The 20,288-nt window shown below is 44.9% G+C and overlaps 2 protein-coding genes across 3 annotated transcripts in view; both read left to right on the plus strand.

Annotated features, from left to right (window-relative positions):
* The window catches only part of sh3bp4a (SH3-domain binding protein 4a), a 25,448-nt gene extending 24,242 nt beyond the window's left edge, over nucleotides 1-1,206 (plus strand). For both annotated transcript variants that reach the window (XM_027022987.2, XM_027022985.2), the window contains one exon: nucleotides 42-1,206. In XM_027022987.2, coding sequence (XP_026878788.2) covers nucleotides 42-266 — 225 coding nt within the window. In that variant the 3' untranslated portion in view covers nucleotides 267-1,206. The remainder of the gene's footprint in view (nucleotides 1-41) is intronic.
* Nucleotides 1,207-17,884: 16,678 nt separating this feature from the next.
* Nucleotides 17,885-19,665, plus strand: arl4ca (ADP-ribosylation factor-like 4Ca). The gene has a single exon (XM_027022981.2). It carries the CDS (start codon nucleotides 18,389-18,391, stop codon nucleotides 18,965-18,967), a length of 579 nt encoding a protein of 192 aa, XP_026878782.1. The 5' UTR covers nucleotides 17,885-18,388; the 3' UTR covers nucleotides 18,968-19,665.
* Nucleotides 19,666-20,288: the final 623 nt, after the last annotated feature.

Consider the following 20,288-nt stretch of genomic DNA (forward strand, 5'->3'; position numbering starts at 1 on the left):
AGTTTGACCGCTAATCTGGCCCCCCGTGTTTCCAACGGCAGGCTATGTGGAAGCCCGCGTACGACTTCCTGCTGACGTGGGCGGCGCAGATCGGCGACAGCTACCGCGACGTCATCCAGGAGCTTCACCTGGGCCTGGACCGCATGAAGAACCCCATCACCAAACGCTGGAAACACCTCACAGGTACCCTCATCCTCGTCAACTGCCTGGATATGCTGCGCAGCTCCGCCTTCAGCCCCACGCCCCAGGATGATTTCGCCATCTAGAAGACATGCCGGACTCACCGCTCACCAGGTCCGGAATCTGGATAATAGAAGGAATCGTTTCTCTGTCTGCACACTCCTGGAGGACTTTGAACTTTGACTTCTGGGGTTCCTTCTGATTGGGTGTTGTTAAAAACAGTGGTGACTCCGCCCCACCCCACGACTCCACCTGAATCTGTATAGTTTTCCTCAGTCCAATCCCTGCGCGGATATTTCCTGTGCCCTCCCACCCATAGCCCTGATTGGGCATACAGTCAGCAAGACAAGCCAAAACACCAATGTGGTTTCAGAATAGATATTTTTTTGGAAGTCCTAAACAGTGTTTTTATCAAGCCACTAGCAATACATATATTTTTTATATGGAACAGAGAATTTTTTTAATTAAATCACTTTGACACTTTTCAAATAGATTGTTTTGTTATCAGTAACAGATGAAGAACGTCATTTTCTCTGTAATATGATGTCTTAAATTTTCTTTTTCAACACCACCCTTTCACCTGTCAGTCCATCCTTTATACCTTGCCAAATGTGCACTGTAAGCCTCCTGCTTTAACGGCATGTTGTTCCACCGCTAAATTTCACCTCAGAATCATATCTGCTTTGTTTCAAAAGAAACGACTTCAAAAGACAAGCGTTCACGTTGAACACCTTCGTGTGTCTGCACTGTTAAAGTCAAACGTAAAGCATATATGCGCAGTTTGTTCGAAATACCCTATGCTCTGGCTCTGTGTTGCAAAAAAAAAAATTGCTTTTTTAAAAAGCAGCGAAGCTAGACAGGTTCATTTATGATGCTGGCAACTTAGTTTGATTTTCTGCTTCCCTTGAGTCAACAACATATAGGTGGGTTTAATAAGATGAATAACTTTATTGAAGATCACCTGTTTTGTTTTTCAGGCCTCTGAAGGGGTCATCAGTCATGTCAGGCAGTTTTCTTTTCTTTGTGTTGGTTGGTTGGTTGGTTGGTTGGTTGGGTGGGGGGGGTCAAAGATTGGGGGCGCCTTAGTGGACAATGGCGTATGTAGGAATGGTGCAAATGCAGACCCGTGTGCCTTAGCCTATGACATTTCTCTAGGGCCGCACGCTGCCTTCTCTGGCTGTGCGATCAGCCGAGTCCCCAGTATCTTTGGAGAGCTAGCCGTCTAGAGACCTTTGCTTTTATCCACCGGTGTAGGTTTCATTTCAACTCCGAGGGTGACGCTGCTCACACCCCCCAAACTAATGCATTAGATGATTAGTGTGACTACACACTAGCAACTAGGCCCATCCTTTTATTCTGTCTTGTCTTTCTCAGTGCTTGTGTTCAAGCATATCTTCACCTACACAATTGTTGTCAAGTGCAGGAACACTCCGGAACAGTTCGATAACACCTGTAAAGATCTTTATGAAGTACCTTATGTGAGCTTAACATAAACATTAGTCTTAGGTTTAAGCAAAATGAACAAATGCTACATGTAGCATAGAGCTTTGGTAATGCTACGTGGGTGTATTACCGAGAACACCTAGCTCCTGTTCGTCTCCCATAGACCTTCATTCATCATGCTAAGCTAAGATACACTGCGCTATCTTCAGACCACACACAGAGAAGAAGAGTGGCTTCTATAATTTCAGTGGATAAATGGTTTTAATTACCAAAATGTTCAACTGTTATTTTATATGGTTCAATTCCAGTATTATTCTTTTTGTTTGTTTGTGGATGTGGATCTGTGTGCAAGTGATTATTTATGTAAACATTCTCTCTCTCTCTCTATAGAGAGATGATGAAATGATGAAACTGAAAGTCTAAGCAAATCTCTCTCTCTCTCTCTCTCTCTCTCTCTCTATAGAGAGAGAGAGAGAGAGAGAGAGAGATTTGCTTAGACTTTCAGTTTCATCATTTTGTATTTCTCCAGCTTCTGAGTGAGTGTTTTATTTGCTTGAAAGTCACATCAATCAAACTATCCGTTGTGTGACTGCGCGATGTGGCTTCTGAACTCCATCTGGCTGTAGTTCTGTAGGTGCTGGACCAATAGAGTCAGTCTGTTGATAGGCATCACTGTCAGCGTGTCATAGCCCGGCTGACTGTATAGCTGTATAGTCTACAAGCGGATAGAGATCTGTCTGATCAGGTTTTGTTGTTTTTTTGGTTTGGATTTTTTTTTTGTCATACTTTGAGATGTGTTTGACAGTACCTATTGAAGAACAAAGTTGCTAATGTCTCTCGTATATTGTCTCATGTATTGTTGCTGCCAATAATATTTAGAAATATTTTCAATCGAATGTGCTGTGCATTTTGTTCCAATGGAGCCAATAAAGCAGCTGTCAGTTTTGAAATGGGTCGAAAAGCATTTGGAATGTTGATTTGAAGTTGGTGTGCAATTAGTTCATCAATGGAAGCAAAGTGATTTAGGAAAATTGGTGGGCTGTGATTCCCAGGGAGCTACTGGGAAAGTGATCAGATATTAATATAATGGTTCAAAAGTGTTAATCAGTTTTAGAGTTGGCAAGTTTTGAAAACAGCTTTGAAAACTTTTTGCAAGCAAAAAACATGCAGTTGGTGACAACCGAGTGGAGGTAAGGGAGAGGCAGAATCCAGACGACTCGAGCTCTGGGACGACAGGTGCAGGAAGGCCAGAATCCCACTTAAACACAGGGAAAGAGAAGGAGTAGTAGGGGAGGAGACAGAGAGGGAGAGAACGTTTGAGGGTATGAGAAAGAGGAGGTGTTTGGGGGTATAAAGAGGGAGATGTTTGAGGGTATGAGGCGGAGGAAGTGTTCATGGGTAAATTGGAAAATGCTATTTTTGTGTTTGCGCTACTCTGGTGTTTTCAGTCCTTTTACAGAAGTCATCCATCCACAATAAAACACAAAAAACTCGGAAAAGCTGAATGTTTTGTATGCACTAGTGTCTGACCTATGATCTCCTTTGTCATTTGCTACAGTCGTATGAAACGTAGCAGCCAACACCTAGAGGAAAATGGCCACAAAGGAGAGACAGCCTCTTTGAACAGATTACGAATCTGATTTGAAATGTTTTCAGTGGTGGAAAATGCCATTTTTGTGTGGATGAGTGGGAGAAACGTATGAAAACACGTATTTTTAAAATTCTTTCCACACAAGCTCCGCTTATTTAATTATTTATTTTTTAAAACTCTGTCCAACTGAAAATGCAAAAATGTACTGTTAAGCGGTGTCAAGAGCATGTTGGTCAAACAGAAGCCATACAGATGCAGGCCAACAGTGGCACAAGGGGAGAATGGTGTGTGTGTGTGTGTGTGTGTGTGTGTGTGGACTGTGTGTGGAGTGAAGTGTTGTTGTTCCTCACTATCACACTAGAATGGCGTAACTGTACATTTATGTGTAAACACACAATACGTCCTGTTAAAAACGTATTTTGACTACGTCCGTCATTGCAGAAGATCACATCTTGTAAAAAAAAAGGAGATAATGGTGCAAGCTCTTACGTCAAACAAGGCTAACAATGGCACACACTCATTACATTACAGGCCAAAACTCCATGACAACGCTGTACACGGAGTTTCTGTATATCTTCAGCCTGGAAGTTTTCCTAAAGGACTGTTTTAGGTGACCTAGAATACAGTTTGCGTGTGAACAGATGAGCAAAAAAATTAAAAAGACAAAAGAAAGGTGCATTTTAAACAATATCTGTGTACAAAGCCTAAAAAGAGTTAATCTGAAATTGTGCGGTGGGGTGTTACCGTCTCCCCTGGGATAGTTGCCTAGGTGTGAAAGACGTAACAGCGTGTGGGGACACGTGTGATACATTTGTCAAATCATTTTTTAACCATTAAAAAAAAAATCTATTTAATTTTCCAGTATATTCCCAAATCCAGCTTCATGCGGTAGCTTGGGTCAGAGCAGAGTGACTGCCATTATACAACACCCCTGGAGCTGAAAGGGTTAAGGGCCTTGCTCAAGAGCAGCTGCATTGCAGGGATTCAAACCCAGAACCTTCTGATTGATAGCCTAGAGCCCAGAACAACAAGGGGACCAGGTAGACTATGTGTGAAGCCAAAAAGAGATAGAAACAAATTTTCCCTGCCTAACCTTCCGAACTTATGCTGTCCAAAATTAGTGGGGCACCGAACCCTTTACATAGTGTATCTATACAGCAGGCCTGTTCGTACCTGTCCACGCCAGACTGGGAAGAATAGACATAGAAGTGCCAACAGGAAAGTAGCTAACAGAGAGGAACATCTGAGGCTAAATCCCAAAAGTCTTACCATTAATATTAATAACACTCCTGATATCACAGCCAACGACACGTATAAAATGAAGTGGTAACATATTAACAGCCTTGCCAGTAACACTCATAATACTCTTGACACTATCACAACCAAGAATGTACCTAAGATGGTGTGGTAACCATGTTAACAAGAAATATCTGAGAGTAGGTCTAATACTCAAAAGGCACATTAACAACCGCTCGCGTCACCAAGGTCCACTCTCAACGACACTTATAAACAAAAGGTCGCACTTTCTGTCATTCAGTGGTAGATCTAGACGTCCATGCACCCTTTAGTTTCAGTCCCACCTGAAAACGATTAGGTAGCGGAGGGTAGAAGGAAAGAGGAAAAAACACATGCGCAGCACTCTAGTAGTGTGTCTGTGTGTGTGTGTGTGTCTGTGGTGTGTGTGTTGTGTGTGTGTGTGCCTGTGTGTCTCTGTGTGTGTGTGTGTCTGTGTGTGTGTGTGTGTGTGTGTGTGTGTCTCTCTGTGTGTGTGTGTGTGTGTGTGTGTGTGTGTCTGTGTGTGTGTCTGTGTGTGTGTGTGTCTCTCTGTGTGTGTGTGTGTGTGTCTCTCTGTGTGTGTGTGTGTGTGTGTGTGTGTGTGTCTGTGTGTGTGTGTGTGTGTGTGTGTGTGTCTCTCTGTGTGTGTGTGTGTGTGTGTGTGTGTGTCTGTGTGTGTGTGTGTGTGTGTGTGTGTGCCTGGTGTCTCTGTGTGTGTGTGTATGTGTGTGTGTGTGCGTGTGTCTCTCTCTGTGTGTGCTTGCGTGTGTGTGCGTGCGTACATGCATGCGTGTGTGTGTGTTTGAGAGAGAGAGAGATTTGTTGTGTTCCCTAGACTGCTCAACCTTCTGCTCAATCCAGAAAAACAAGCACTTTAAAACGTAGAAACCTACCACAGCTTTGCACTTTAGACTATGAAAGGAAGCAAATATTAATCACAGCAGGTTAATTACAATAAATGAACAATAGGTAAACTAATTAAGAAATTAAGAAAATCCATTTTTAAATATTTTATGCCCAGTCATCAAAAATGGGAAATTTATTTAAAGCAGAATGTATTAGTTGTGATTCTTCCCCTTGCTAAAATGACCCAACATTAGACCATTGTTCACAATATGAAGTACATTTATCTGATGTTTTTATCCAAAGCAACTTACAGTTATGAGTGAGTATAACTTTAGTGATAAGGGTCTTGCTCAGGGGCCCAACAGTGGCAGCTTGAACCAGGAACTGTCTGAATATAAGTCCAGTATCTTAACCACTGAGCTATTTAATATTTTTGTATTTATTGTTAGCAAATAAGAATCTTGCTTTTCACTTCTGCTATGATAATATTTGCAGAGGGTTAGCTCCTAGCTAACTTGCACAGGCATGCACTTCTGCCAAAAAATGGAACCTGACTACTGAAGCATGAATTGGTTAAGCTCTCCATAAATTTATCCCTAATTAAAAAAGGAAGAAAATATGTTCGATGGGATTTGGGAGAAGGCCAGGCGGAGAGGATATGTGTTTTTCGTGTCGAGTCTCGGTGGGCAAGGAGGAGCAACATGCCTTGGGTGAGTGCATGCTGGTGTTTGAGGAAACGCCGGCCAATCCATTCGCTCGTTCGTCGCCAAGTCTCTGGTACATGCTGTCGGATTTACACTGCACTGCAGAGCAAAGGACCTCAAGAGAGACAGTACACACTGTAGAGGACAGACAGACAGCACACACTGTAGAGGACAGACAGACAGCACACACTATAATGGACATATTTGTAAAGAAGGCACTGCAGGAAATGTTCTAATCTCACTGTATCCAATTGTTCAGGGTGGTCATCTGATATTTTCATTCTGCTCTGGAGACAGAGCACAAACTCAAACAGTTCTGGTTCTCCTCCCTCTTATCACTAGGAAACAACATCATTTCCTGTACAGGAACGTTCATCACACACTCCTGGGCTGTAGCATTTTTATTTATTTGCATTCCTAATGTTCTAAACTAAAGCTAACATTCCCATCGTTTTGATGGCTATTGCCTCTCACAGGCCAAGAATTCTATAACAAAGAATTAAAGTTTGCCTAAATGCGCACACCTCGCAGTACTCGGCGAGTACTCTGTGTTGGTGCGCGTCCATGGCGACACGGCCCACCCAGACTCGACACTGCACTGACACGTAACCCTGCATTCCGCACCGTTGCTGGGAAACGGGCCTTTGGGAGCAGTGAGGGATCTGTAGTGGGGGTCAGTCGGTCCGGCTTCAGGAAACCACAGGAGCTGGAAGCCTCGGGTCAGCGTGGAAGAGCGGTGTGCAGGCATGGGGTTTAGCTGGAGACGGCCTGGCTGAAGACCCGGAGCTTCTGTCTTCTTCGCAGGTTTTTATCTTGCACGACCTTCGCAGAAACTTTCGCCTGTATTGAACTCCGCTCTTAAGTCGCAGCACATGGTTCCTGCCCACCACAGAAGTCTCCGGCGTCCCACCCGGGTCTGACCTGCCTCACGGGAAGGACTGATGAAGAGGATGAGAATTATGATGGGCCTGATTTCCAGCTCATTAGCAGATGGAGACAAACAAGTGTATGAACAAACCAAAATCTCCCTCTGTGTGTGCGCGTGTGCGTGTGTGTTCTCGCATACTCAAAAGAAGCTGCGAGACATCTGCCGTGACCGTGCTAATGCCGGTGCTTTTATGTAGCGCTGATCTCCATGGAAACGTCTCTCCACAGTCTCCCTCATACGGGCACCCACCCCCCAGTGAGAGAGAGAGAGAGAGAGAGAGAGAGAGAGAGAGAGCGAGCAGTACATTACACACCGAGCAAGAGGCCTGGTTCATTGAATAGGCATGAACACCAGAAGAAGCTACAACACACCAGTGATTCCTGTTACCCACGCAGAGCAAGGACGCTTTACTCATGTGCAGCGTGACCTATGGATGCTATCCATCGCACATTTGCCATTTATTTACCGCAGTGGTCAGCTCCGTACGCGTGAGAGAGGTGAACCTTTCAATGGCCAAGGCGCTCCTGTTTCTCCTCTTCCTCTTCCTCTTCCTCTACCCCTGTCTCTGCCCGTGCCCTGCTGTCCCTGCGGGGTAGGGAAAACATCGTCAGCAGAAAAAACCCCGAAGCAGGGTTGGAGAGAGCTGGGGGTAGAGTTGGGGCCGGGGAGCAGACATTGAAGCACCTGAAGCAGGGAGTAAGAGAGGTGGGTACCGCACTAATAAATTAACACTCAGGTTTAATTGCAGCTGCTCCCAGGACATTTTAGAGGCACATTAGTTGCACAGCTGCTGACCATTTTCCTGGCATAGATTCAGCACGGTGCTGGATGAAAACATTCCTCAGATGTTTCGCACCACGTTGACGTGATACCCTCACGCGGTTGCCGCAGATTTGACGGCTGCACATCCATGATGCGAGCCTCCCGTTCCACCACATCACAAAGGTGCCCTGCTGGGTTGAGATCTGGTCACTGTAGTGGATATTTTGAGTACAGTGAACTCAATGTTATGTTTAAGAAACTTTGTGACATGGTGCGTTATCTTGTTGGAAGGAGCCATCAGAAGACGGGCGCACTGTGGTCATGAAGGGATGGACATGGTTAGCAGCAACACTCAGGCAGGCCGTGGCGTTTAAACGATGCTCGGTTGCTATTTAGGGGCCCAAAATGTGCCAGGAAAATATCCTCCACACCACTACACCACCACCACCACCAGTCTCAATGATTGATACAAGGCATGATGGATCCATGCTTTCAAGTTGTTTTATGCCAAATTCTGACCCTACAATCCAAATATCGCAGCACAAATGAAGACCAATCTGACCAATCTTCTATTGTCCAGGTTTGGTAAGTCCATGTGAATTGTAGCATAAGCTCCCTGTTCTTAGCTAACAGGGGTGGCACCTGGTGTGCTCTTCTGCTACTGTAGTCCATCTGGTTATTTGGTTTTGCGTTGCCTGTCTATCAGCTCCAAACAGTCTGGTCATTCTTATCCCAGCACACCTGTCACAGTTTTGCTCTGATCTCTGGCCTCAACGAAGTGTTTTCACCCACAGAACTGCAGCTCATTGAGGAGCTTCTCTTTTTCGGACCATCTTCTGGAAACCTTAGAGATCTCAGTAGATCAGTTTCTGAAATAAGACTAGCCTGTCTAGCACTGACTAGTTTATTCTGGTGCGCAGCGTGTGTGTGTGTGTGTGTGTGTGTGTGTGTGTGTGTATATATATATATAATATATATATATATATATATATATATATATATATATATATAAACAAATATAGTTCCCCCCACCTACTTCATGTCTTCGTTTCTATGTTCTTTTGAATTAAGGTTGCCATGGTGGCTAGATTCATAACAGTAGTGAGTGAGCCTTTCACAATTTGTCTTGCTTGAACTGGAATATAAAAGTGTTGTGTGTGTGTGGGCTCTCTCTCATCTCCATAATTGCATGGCATGCTGGCAGAGAGTCCTTGCTGAAAAGGTACACTCCTGGCAACCCACTGTAATTTCATCAGCAACGGGGACATGTGAAACAGCCGCTCCCCTCGGCATATGAAAGCTGTTTAATGTTAAAAATTTGAAACGCTGTAAAACGTCCGAAGAAATAACGCCAGGGGGATGACTCGCTGTGCTATTGACTGTCACCTATGCTGATATACTACTAATACTAATCCCATCTACAATTTTTCTTGCAGCACTATATGAGCTTGCAGCATTAATTAGCCAGAGCTTGGCTGCTCCTTCTCTAATCGCAGGAAGAGGCGGTTGCCAGGTCTGTCCCTGCGAAATCCGCATGCCCCTTAGGTTTGCCATTTTGCCCTGCTCATTCCCCATTCATAAAGCGATTATAAAGCCTGCTGTGAGACAGGGAAGCAGGGAGGCTCTGTCGGCCACGCAGGGATCGCTGCGTCTCTCTGTCCAGGAAGCGCTCTCGTGTCGTGGGCTTTAAAGAAGCTCTGGGACGCCCTAGAACGCTCCGTAATGCGCGCACCCTCGGTGTAGTTCAGCCCGGAGTTGTGGCTTTCGCTCTCTCTCGATGTTTAAGTGACGGGAACAGAGAGGGTTTTATATGGGAGACTTCACATCATCGCAAATGCTAGAGGGATGAAATTAATCCGATAAGGCTGTTCCAGTAGAGAGCTCTTTCGGTGCGGGCGCGGGGCGGAGGCTTCGATACTGCTACAGTTTCCTCAAGGGCCACAGCACTGCAGGATTTAGAACTTAGCAAATGCTACTGCACCTGAATTAGCTCATGAGAGAGGCTAAGATGACCCCAACGCAAGAGATCAATAAAAATCATACTCAGTCATGAATTTATGTTTATATATGTTGGTGGTAACATATATTAGCATGCAACTCTCTTACAGTAAGGTCATATACCATTCTCTTCTCCATACACTTTGTATTTGATGCACTGTGATCTGATAATGTTTAATGACGGTTTTAGGAGAAAGACCTGGTGATTTGAATGCGACCATTTGTATCACAGACCTGACTAAACCCTGGAGCTGTGCGTATCCGTTGAACCTCCTGGCTCTGCTCTAGGAAGTGTCATGTGTGTGTGTTTGTGGTTCCTTTATGTGTGATTGCACATTTCCTTTTTACAGATATGCTAAAAAAAAAAACATTTACATTTCTTTGCTTTTTTTTCTATCACAAGTAAGCGTTTATCACAAGCAGTTGTTTGCATGCGTGTCAGAGATGGAGAGACAGATTTTCAGAGAAAATCAGAGAAGAGTGATTGGCACTTAAGAAGAAGATGGACAGAAAATTGGGAGCTGAAGTGAACACCTGGAGTGTGTGAGTGTGTGAGTGTGTGTGTGTGTGTGTGTGTGTGTGTGTGTGTGTGCATGTGCATGTGCGTGTGTGTGTGTGTGGCTTGGCTGTGAAAAATACACCATGTAAGTGCATAAATGCTTGTGGGTTACCTGGTGGTTGGTAATTATGTATTACCTCCTGAACATGTAAAAGATACACTCAAATAACCAAATAACCAACCACTACGTGTCATTTCATGAGGGTTGCTTTGAGTGACAGCGATGAGAAGAAACCTACAGTCCTGTTTATCAGTGTATCAGTAAAATTTCCTGACTACTGAGAATGGGCCTGAGCCACGCCTGGAAAAACCGAGTGCTTCCAGAAATTCCCGTCCGGATGTACTTAGCACTGATTCCCTGGCTGCGTCCTGGCAACCCTGATTAACGGTCTCAATTAAAGCAAGTTTCTTCCCAGTCAAGGCCTGTTTGTGAATGCCAACATTAGCCGGGGGGTCCGGGGAGGAGAGGAGGGGTAGGGCATTTGTTAAAAAACAGGATGATCAGGACGGCTGCTCATGTGACAGACAGACCACATGTCACCTTAGCAAATGACACAGACTGTGTGTGTGTGTGTGTGTGTGTGTGTGTGTGTGTGTGTGTGTGTGTGCGCTCTTGTGACCCTAAGCTATGGAGGAGGAGCGTTGCCTAAAGACAAGACGCAGTGAAAAAAGAGGAGGTGTGGGAGAAAGGAAGACAGAGAGAGAGAGAGAGGGAGAGAAAGAGTGATAGAGAGAGGATGGGAGAGAAAGACAGAGGTAGACAGAAAAAGAGAGAGAGAGCGAGAGAGAGGGGGAGAAGATTGAACCAGGGTCCCTGTGCGGGTGCCGTCGGATTGTGTGCAGTTCGCGTTGTGTTCACCTGAGAGTGCTGCTCGTCTGAGTTATTGATCTCAGGGCCACATCACTTACCAAATCAATGAGAGCCCAAGCAACACCTGGGCCAATTAGCTTCCAGACCCGGCTGGCCCTGCCCACCCTGCTGCTATAGTTACATGCTCCCCTTACATCATAATGCTATCAACTCGTCTTCCTCTCATAGTCCTTGAGACAAGGGCATTCTTCAAAACACACACACACACACGCGCGTGCGCACACTCAGCGTGTAATAGCATTACATTACTCTCATAGACCATGACATCTTAACAAGTAAAAGATCCTTGAATTTAAACAATTTAAAACAAACCAAATCCCTTCTTTTACACAGTTATTATGACCCCTGCCTTCTTTTTGTACATTGTTTTTATGTAATGTTTGCTTCAAGCTCTTAAGTTTTTTTTACTGCTTTATCTTTTTTCCAAAGAAGCAGCATGTAGCAAACAGATCGCATAGAAACCACCGGGGCTCCTCGGTGGAATACATCCCAGGACTCCATGGCGAGGGTAAACAGTTCCGCTCTAACAGCAGGGTGTGGGGATTAGGGTATTTTAGAGTCTGTAAACTTGTGAAACCGTCACACAACCAAAATCCTGCATTCCCCCCTGTGTTCTACCCGGCAACCGCAGTCTGACTTAATAACTGAGAGCAAATCTCTGAAAGATTCATTTAAGGGCATTCCAACCATGAACAGCTACGGTTTGGAAATGGGCAGTTTGTTTTCTGTTTGGCTGTGTGTGTCTATAAAAAAAAAAAAAATTTTATATATATATATATATATATATAATATATATATATATATATATATATATATATATATATATATATATATATGTGTGTGTGTTTGTGTGTGTGTGTTTGCTGGCTTGCTTGTTTCTGTCTTTGTGTGCATGTGTTTGATGAGAAGAATTTCCCCTGGTCCTGTGTGCGTGTGTGTGTGTGTGTGTGTGTGTGTTTAATGACAAGCACTTCCTGATGTTCCTTCCCTATTGGGTGGTAGTGCAGCAGACTGTGACCACACACTCCACCACACTCACTGGCCCTGACTCACTCCACCACACTCACTGGCCCTGACTCACTCCACCACGCTCACTGGCCCTGACTCACTCCACTACGCTCACTGGCCCTGACTCACTCCACTGCGCTCACTGGCCCTGACTCACTCCACCACGCTCACTGGCCCTGACACACTCCACCACGCTCACTGGCCCTGACACACTCCACCACGCTCACTGGCCCTGACTCACTCCACTACGCTCACTGGCCCTGACTCACTCCACTGCGCTCACTGGCCCTGACTCACTCCACCGCGCTCACTGGCCCTGACACACTCCACCACGCTCACTGGCCCTGACACACTCCACCACGCTCACTGGCCCTGACTCACTCCACTACGCTCACTGGCCCTGACTCACTCCACTGCGCTCACTGGCCCTGACTCACTCCACCACACTGACTGGCCTTGACTCACTCCACCACGCTCACTGGCCCTGACTCACTCCACCATGCTCACTGGCCTTGACTCACTCCACCACGCTCACTGGCCCTGACTCACTCCACCACGCTCACTGCCCCAGACACACTCACTGACCATGTCTGACCCTCCACAGCACTGACTGTTTGCATCTTACACACTCACTGACCGCATGTTACACACATAATACTCCTCACTGATCATGAATTACACACTCCATACTGCTTGCTGACTCTGCATTACATACTCACTTACTGACTGCGTAGTACACTCTCTTATTGACTGTGTAGTACACACTCTTACTGACTGTGAGGTACACACTCTTATTGACTGTGTGGTACACACTCTTACTGACTGTGAGGTACACACTCTTATTGACTGTGTAGTACACACTCTTACTGACTGTGAGGTACACACTCTTATTGACTGTGTAGTACACACTCTTACTGACTGTGAGGTACACACTTATTGACTGTGTAGTACACACTCTTATTGACTGTGTAGTACACTCTTACTGACTGTGTAGTACACACTCTTATTGACTGTGTAGTACACACTCTTACTGACTGTGTAGTACACTCTTATTGACTGTGTAGTACACACTCTTACTGACTGTGTAGTACACACTCTTATTGACTGTGTAGTACACACTCTTATTGACTGTGTGACTGTGCTATTTCACTGTGTTACACTCCTCTTCCTGTCATATCCTTCTCTGGAGCTCCTACCTCACATGGTTTACAACACAGATAACACCTGTCTGTCCTCCAGAAGTTTCACTCATTCGTGCTGTGACCCAGCTGGATTTCACCGCCTGCCCAGAAGGTTATTCACCACAAGCCTGCGTTTCTTCTGCATTATCTTTAAAAAGGCTACAGCACTGTAAGAATTTTTAATCACACAGAAAAAACATGATTTGGGAATCACCTTTTTTATATGACTGAACTGGGTTTTTTTTTACTCAGACCAACAGGATTTTGGTTTTCTTTGGGAATAAATTCTCCACTGAAGCAAAGTAAACAAGTAGAGCCAAATAAATAAAAGATTAGTTTACCATGTCTTAATATTTATGAAGACCCCTATACATTTCATTGGCTGCAATTGAAAACGTAGTTTTCTGTTTATTTAACCCCCGAGGTCTAAGGACATTTTCTTTGTTTTTGCATATTTTCTTAAATTCACTTTAAAGGTTCTTGCTTATAGCACGATATCCATATTTTTCATAGTCATGTGTTATTTAAGAGAAATTTTGTAACTCTCAACACTGGGGGAGTGTTAACTCATCAGCTCAACACTGCTGTGTTTTTGTATCTTAGGCTTTGGGACCCCGAGAGGTTTTGCGGTTTCTGTTGGCATAGAAAGGCTTGAGTTGGTATCCCTTTTGGTACCATATGTGAGGTGCGTTCAGGATCTGTACTAGAAGTTCTATTTTATGTGAGGGAAAAATCTATTACCAACTGGGATATTCAGATCCTCCTCTCAGGGGAGCTGTGTTGTCTAAAATTATATCTGCTGGCCTCCACGCCCCACATCTTTACTTTGAATGTCATAATCCTTGAAAATTGGCTGGGAATGCAAGAACACCCCCCCCCCCCCCAATGCTTTTGCTGAGTGTGGCCGTGCCCCTAATGGGGCAGACGTGATATTCCTGTCATTATCATTTCCACCCCACCCCCCCTTTCCCTGTTGGACATGCCTTGGATGACAATTGACCTGTAATAGCAGGACTGGGATTAGCCAGTGTAAACATCATACCTCTAAAATGGTGTAAACAGCATATACAGTGTTAGCACAGTACAGAAACAGTGTAAACTGTGTAAACATGATACCTCTTAAATGGTGATGCATGTTAACACTTGAATGGCGTGTGGTGTAAACATGATCCCTCCGAAACAGCGTGAACAGTGTGAACAGGGCAAACATGAAACATGATGGGCCAGATTCATAAAATTCAACAATAACCACGCTACGAAATGCAAAATCTCGGCGTGATATTTAATTTCTATTCATAAAGTCACCGTGGTGACAATTACACTGGAGTAAACTCACCTGTGCTAAATTCACCTGTGTCCTAGGTGAAAGCCAATCAAAACTGACATGTAAATGAGGCCATACAGAGATACAAATGAGTGACTAACCCCAGTCATGAGGCCAGTGGTATGTTTAAAACAGCCAGTTACTGCCAGTAAGTGGCAGTAACACATTTGTAACGCATTTGTAACTTTCACGAACACTGGTTGCGCTGCCGTGATGACTTCAGTACTTCTGCAAAATCACAGCAGAGAAGCAAAACTGTATCGTTTCTGTCTTTATCTGTTTATTGTTACTTCCTCTGTAGCACCAAAACTTGCATTTCTTATGGAAACCGTTTGTCCGTTCTGAGATCGTCCCAATCGAGTCCTGCTCCTTGTACTCTTACAAGTCACAAAGTTTGATCACACCAGAACGAACCTTTTAAACAAATGGGGCAATTAGCTGAATGGGTGTGCGTACAGGATTTGATGACTTGCGTGTGTGACCAAACCCCGTTAGAGGAATGATCATCCAGTTTCTTACCTGGACATTTCCCATCACACAGGTTCGGGTGGAGTGACGTTTGGTCATGGAGAATATGTAAAAAAGGACAATATCGCAGCACTGTTTGCTGATACGGTCACGTTAAAGGTGAGGGTAGGTTTTCTGAACTTGGCCCGATACCTCCGAAATGATGTAAACAGTGTGCAGCGATCCCTGTGAAATGGTGTAAATAGTGCATATGACATAAACTCGATCCCTCTGAAAAAGATTGAGCTTTTTTTTCCCTCTCCAGAATAAAAAAGACTTTGATCTGGCTTCACTGTTAAAAAATACATTCTTGGAAAATATGCACACAGGCATCCACACGCACACACACACACACACACACCTTCCTTCCTGTTTCCTTCCAGCTTTAAGGGGAACAGAATGGCAGGAACTTTGGCTTTTGTTTCCTCGGGTAGACTCCTCCCTCTCTCCCTGCGTCGCTCGGCGGCGTGTCCGCCTGAGCACGGACGTCCAGTGACCTCTTCAGAATGAGACTTCACCTCCTCAGGAGGTGTTGATGTCGGTGCCACGACCCCTTCAGCGTAATCCGTAGAGCATCACAGCACAGATATCACCATGGCAGATCAAGCATAAATCTATGTGATAGTTAAGGTCATGCTGATACTTTTTAGAAAACGGTAACACCTTATTCTGAGTGGTCCTTTTCAGCTGGTCCTTTCTAGAGTGGTGGCTCAGTGGTTAAGGTACTTGACTTGTAATTAGAAGGTTGCCAGTTCAAGCCCCAACACTGTGAAGTTTCCACTGACCAAGGCCCTTAACCCTCAAGTTGTGCTCAGTCATAATTGTTATAACTGTCTGCTAAATGCTGTAAATGGATTCAGTGATATTGTCATGAATTAATCAGGGGGGAGTTTGGATGCAATTGTTGTCATGATTACTTATAACTGGAACAGTTCATAGGTCACACACCAGTGGTCAGGTCTCAAACCAACCCAACTACTTTTAACTTCAACCCAAAACCTAATCGTACCTCTCACTCGGGCCTTAATCCTGACCATAACCGTAACCAAAAACCAGCTGAAATCCAGTCACATGATGTTGTCAACAGCATGTCTATAACAGTGTGTTGGGTATGCTAGTGTGGTATGCATTAAATCTGTTACATTGTCAGTGACTTCTCAGGTTAACATCTACAGATATGAACTTTGACACTCCAAATAAAGTGAAAACAACTGAATTCATCAGATTGTAAACAAATCTTATGTACACAGTTATTTACAAATCTCTTGATTACTGAATCTATTCAGATCATATTGCTACATAGTTGATATATTACTGAGAGTCTGTTAAGTGTATGCTTAATCTAAAAACGACCGTTCAAGATAAAGTCTCACCGAAATGCTTGATAACAATTTGCTGTATTTACTATATTATTACAAGCATATGGAAGCAGAAACAGTTTATATGAATACTAAATCCTTCGTTTACTTTAAAAAGTAACAGAGATCTTTTTGTTGTTGTTTCTCAAATTGCTGCCAGATTGCTGCCAATTACTGCCAGTTCTGCAACAGAACGTTTCCATAATTGTAATTTAACCCAATGCTGCCATCTCCTGGATGACGCATGAAGTTACACTTGACTGAAGTTGAAGTCAACATAACATCCTATTCAATATATACGGAATTTTGAGTATTCCTCAAAATGCACCTAAGTCTATACTGTGTTTAATTCTGTGTGTGCTAAAGTTGCGTCTCTGGAGTTAAATGACAGATGCATGTTTAGTTTCGCTGCCATTCTTCCCAACTTTTCCCAGTGAGATCTGTAGCTCTCTGTTACATATGACAAGTGTCACTTCGATGTTTTATCCTCTTGCTTATGAGTTCATTTGAGTTTGGGTATCTACAAGCCTACTGCATACCGGGAGATGGGGGGGGGGGGGGTAGATTCAGAGTTCATCCAGAACAAAACTGTTATACCGCTTTCAACCAGGAGGAGTCGTTAAACTAGAGAGAAGTCTCGTAAGATCAAACTTATTACTTCCTTTCGGTTGTCTTTTATTTTGAATCCTTAAGTGATATAACGCCGCAGATCGACAGATTGTCGTCAGCACAGGTGTGCACTGACGCGCGTACACTGGGGAGCTACATAGCACAATGTTGTTTTTTGCATCGAATTACTAAAAAAAACTAAACAAAAAACCACCACGTGTTTACAGACAAATTCAGGTCATTTGGACAGATCATTTGATACCTACAAGTCTTATAGCATATCCCTAACGTCTTTCTTTGAAATTACTGTTCAACGTCTGTCATTATTTGGTTGTATGTTCAGATTTGCTGGGTTCCCTTTACATTCCAGCAAAGCATGTAAGGGAGAGAGATGTCAGATTTGAATTAGAAACGGGGACAAGAGAGAGATTTAACTAAACCTCTGGTGCGCAGTAGGTGCATTCACGACGCCGAACAGAGGATGCGCCTTGCATCCACAGTCAGGGAGCGTGACCCGAAAGCAGCCCACAGCACGAGCCGGCGCGCGTCCGCCGTGCCCCGTTCCGCGTGGGAGGAGTTCTGATACTCTCGCGCGTCGCTAGTAGTCAGGTCTGGCAGCGCAAGCGCGCCTCCGCTTCGGCACCAGACTGGGAGCCCCGCGCCTGGCGAACGTGCTGTGTGTGTGTGTGTGTGTGTGTGTGTGTGTGTGTGTGGTGTGTGTGTGTGTGTGTGTGTGTGTGTGTGTGGTGTGTGTGTTGTGTGTGTGTGTGCGTATCACGCCGACGAGCGCCACGGGTCTCACGCGGAAGGTGCAGCGTTGCAGAATATCCGAACGGGGATTTACATGGTCCGTCGCTGCAGAGGCGCCGGCTGGCAAACAGGTTTGCAGTGCACGCAGCGGACGGCGTTTCCCCCGCACCTTAGCCTCACCCAGACCACGTCTTACTCTCGGTTCTCGCGAAACGGGAGTGCAAAACGATAGCGTTTGTCTGTTTTTTATACGGGATGACCGCAGGATCCACTCGAGACTGACACGCTCTGCGGTCGACTGGATTACGCAGCGGGATCATGCGTGCGACTTGCACCCGTTATCCAACGTCATTTGGACCGGCTGAATAACTGAAGTAACCGACAACATACCCGCTGTACCCATCACCGCATACTAACTGGGGGATGCCCGACAGCTGGTGACGGCGTATCCACCTGATCCACATGGTACACTGATATTCCTCTAACCTACAATCATGGGGAACAGTTTCTCCAACCTCGCCGCGTTCCAGTCTCTGCACATCGTTATGCTCGGACTGGACTCCGCGGGGAAGACGACGGTCCTCTACCGCCTCAAGTTCAACGAGTTTGTAAACACGGTTCCGACCATCGGCTTCAACACGGAGAGGATACGACTCAGCAACGGCGCCGCGAAGGGAATCAGCTGCCACTTCTGGGACGTCGGTGGGCAGGAAAAGTTGCGGCCGTTGTGGAAGTCGTACAGTCGCTGCACGGACGGGATTATTTACGTCGTGGACTCAGTGGACGTCGACAGGCTCGAAGAGGCCAAGACGGAGCTGCACAAAGTCACCAAGTTCGCCGAAAACCAAGGGACGCCGCTGTTGGTCATCGCGAACAAACAGGACCTTCCCAGATCCCTGCCCGTCGCTGAGCTCGAGAGGCACCTGGCCCTGCACGAGCTGGGCCCTTCGACCACCTACCACGTCCAGCCCGCGTGCGCCATCATCGGCGAGGGCCTGCACGAGGGCATGGACAAACTTTATGAGATGATTGTCAAGCGCAGGAAATCCTTGAAACAGAAGAAAAAACGATAAGCGCCGGTGCACTGGAGCGCCCGTGGCCCTGGTGCGCTCTGGCACGCTTCCGCGCTCGACGTTGATGGATTTGCGACCCTGCCGCTGCGTTGCGTGTAAAGACGCTGCTGCTGCGTGCTGATTCATGTTCTGTTCAAAATAATTAACCAAATTACTAAAGGCCGTTAAAAAAAAAAAAAAAACGACGTGAAACGCAGCCAAACTGAAATGCAAATGGAAAGCAAAAACGGGCAGGCCCCCGTTCTGTAGCTGCTTGACTTATTCTGTAGAATGTAGCTCAGTGATTTAGTTAATGGCTTGTAACAACTTTATGAAACCCCACACAATGCTTGAACCCTCTCTGTGATAATGACGAAGTTATTATTATTATTATTATTATTATTATTGTATATTTTGTTTTTATCACATTAAAGAAGACACTTTCAGTAGTTAACCAGTAGTTAACACCAAACCCAGAGTGACAAATGAAGAGAAACCTATGAAGACAGTCAGCAGGTGTCTAGAACATACTCATCCTGATTGGGTAATATGCAGTAAGGATAATATTTTTTATGTTAATAATGCATTTCTATTGTTTTATTATTACTTATTTTATATATGCACCATTGGATATGAGGCCATGTATTATTGATCCAGGTAGCGGAATGGATTGCTTACGCAGAAATGAAGCTAAAAGCTTAATAAATTGACCCAAACTATTGCAGTTTTATTATTTTATTATTCTTATTAGTCTTTTGTTGACTTGTATCTACTACAAAGATTCCTTTCACGTTTAAATCTTCAAACGTGAGCTTTATTGTCAAACTATGTGCTCTCATAACTGTTTGATAATGTTACATTTCTTCTGCAAAGTTTCCTGTAAAGTAATTTCACCGAGGCCTGAACCATGGGAACTGGAGATTTCACTCTTAATATGGTCAATGTGAATGGCTGGTCACGGGCTGATATGAGCTCGTGTGTGTGTGTGTGTGTGTGTGTGTGTGTGTGTGTGAGAGAGAGAGAGGGAGAGAGAGAGAGAGAGAGAGAGAGAGAGAGAGAGAATGCCTCTGTTCTGATCTACCTGAGGGAATTGGATAATGGACTCCTAGAGCTCAACTAGATTGAAAATGGATATTAATAGCAGTCTTACATATTGTGTAATTAGTAAAGCCACCGTGGGCAGGAGGAATCCCATGGTGGAAAAATCCAGACCAGGTCACACACGCGAGCACACACACACAAGCACACACACACACGCGCGCGCACACACCTGCATGCACTCCTGCACACAGACAAGCACAATGCCGATTTTGGATGCCCTGTTGGTAATAATCTGAATCTT

The sequence above is a fragment of the Electrophorus electricus genome, chromosome 21, assembly GCF_013358815.1.
Source record: "Electrophorus electricus isolate fEleEle1 chromosome 21, fEleEle1.pri, whole genome shotgun sequence".
NCBI lineage: Eukaryota > Metazoa > Chordata > Actinopteri > Gymnotiformes > Gymnotidae > Electrophorus > Electrophorus electricus.

Bases quoted from the DNA above. Each gene is read 5' to 3' on its own strand.
- arl4ca (XM_027022981.2), top strand. From the start codon at position 18,389: ATGGGGAACAGTTTCTCCAACCTCGCCGCGTTCCAGTCTCTGCACATC.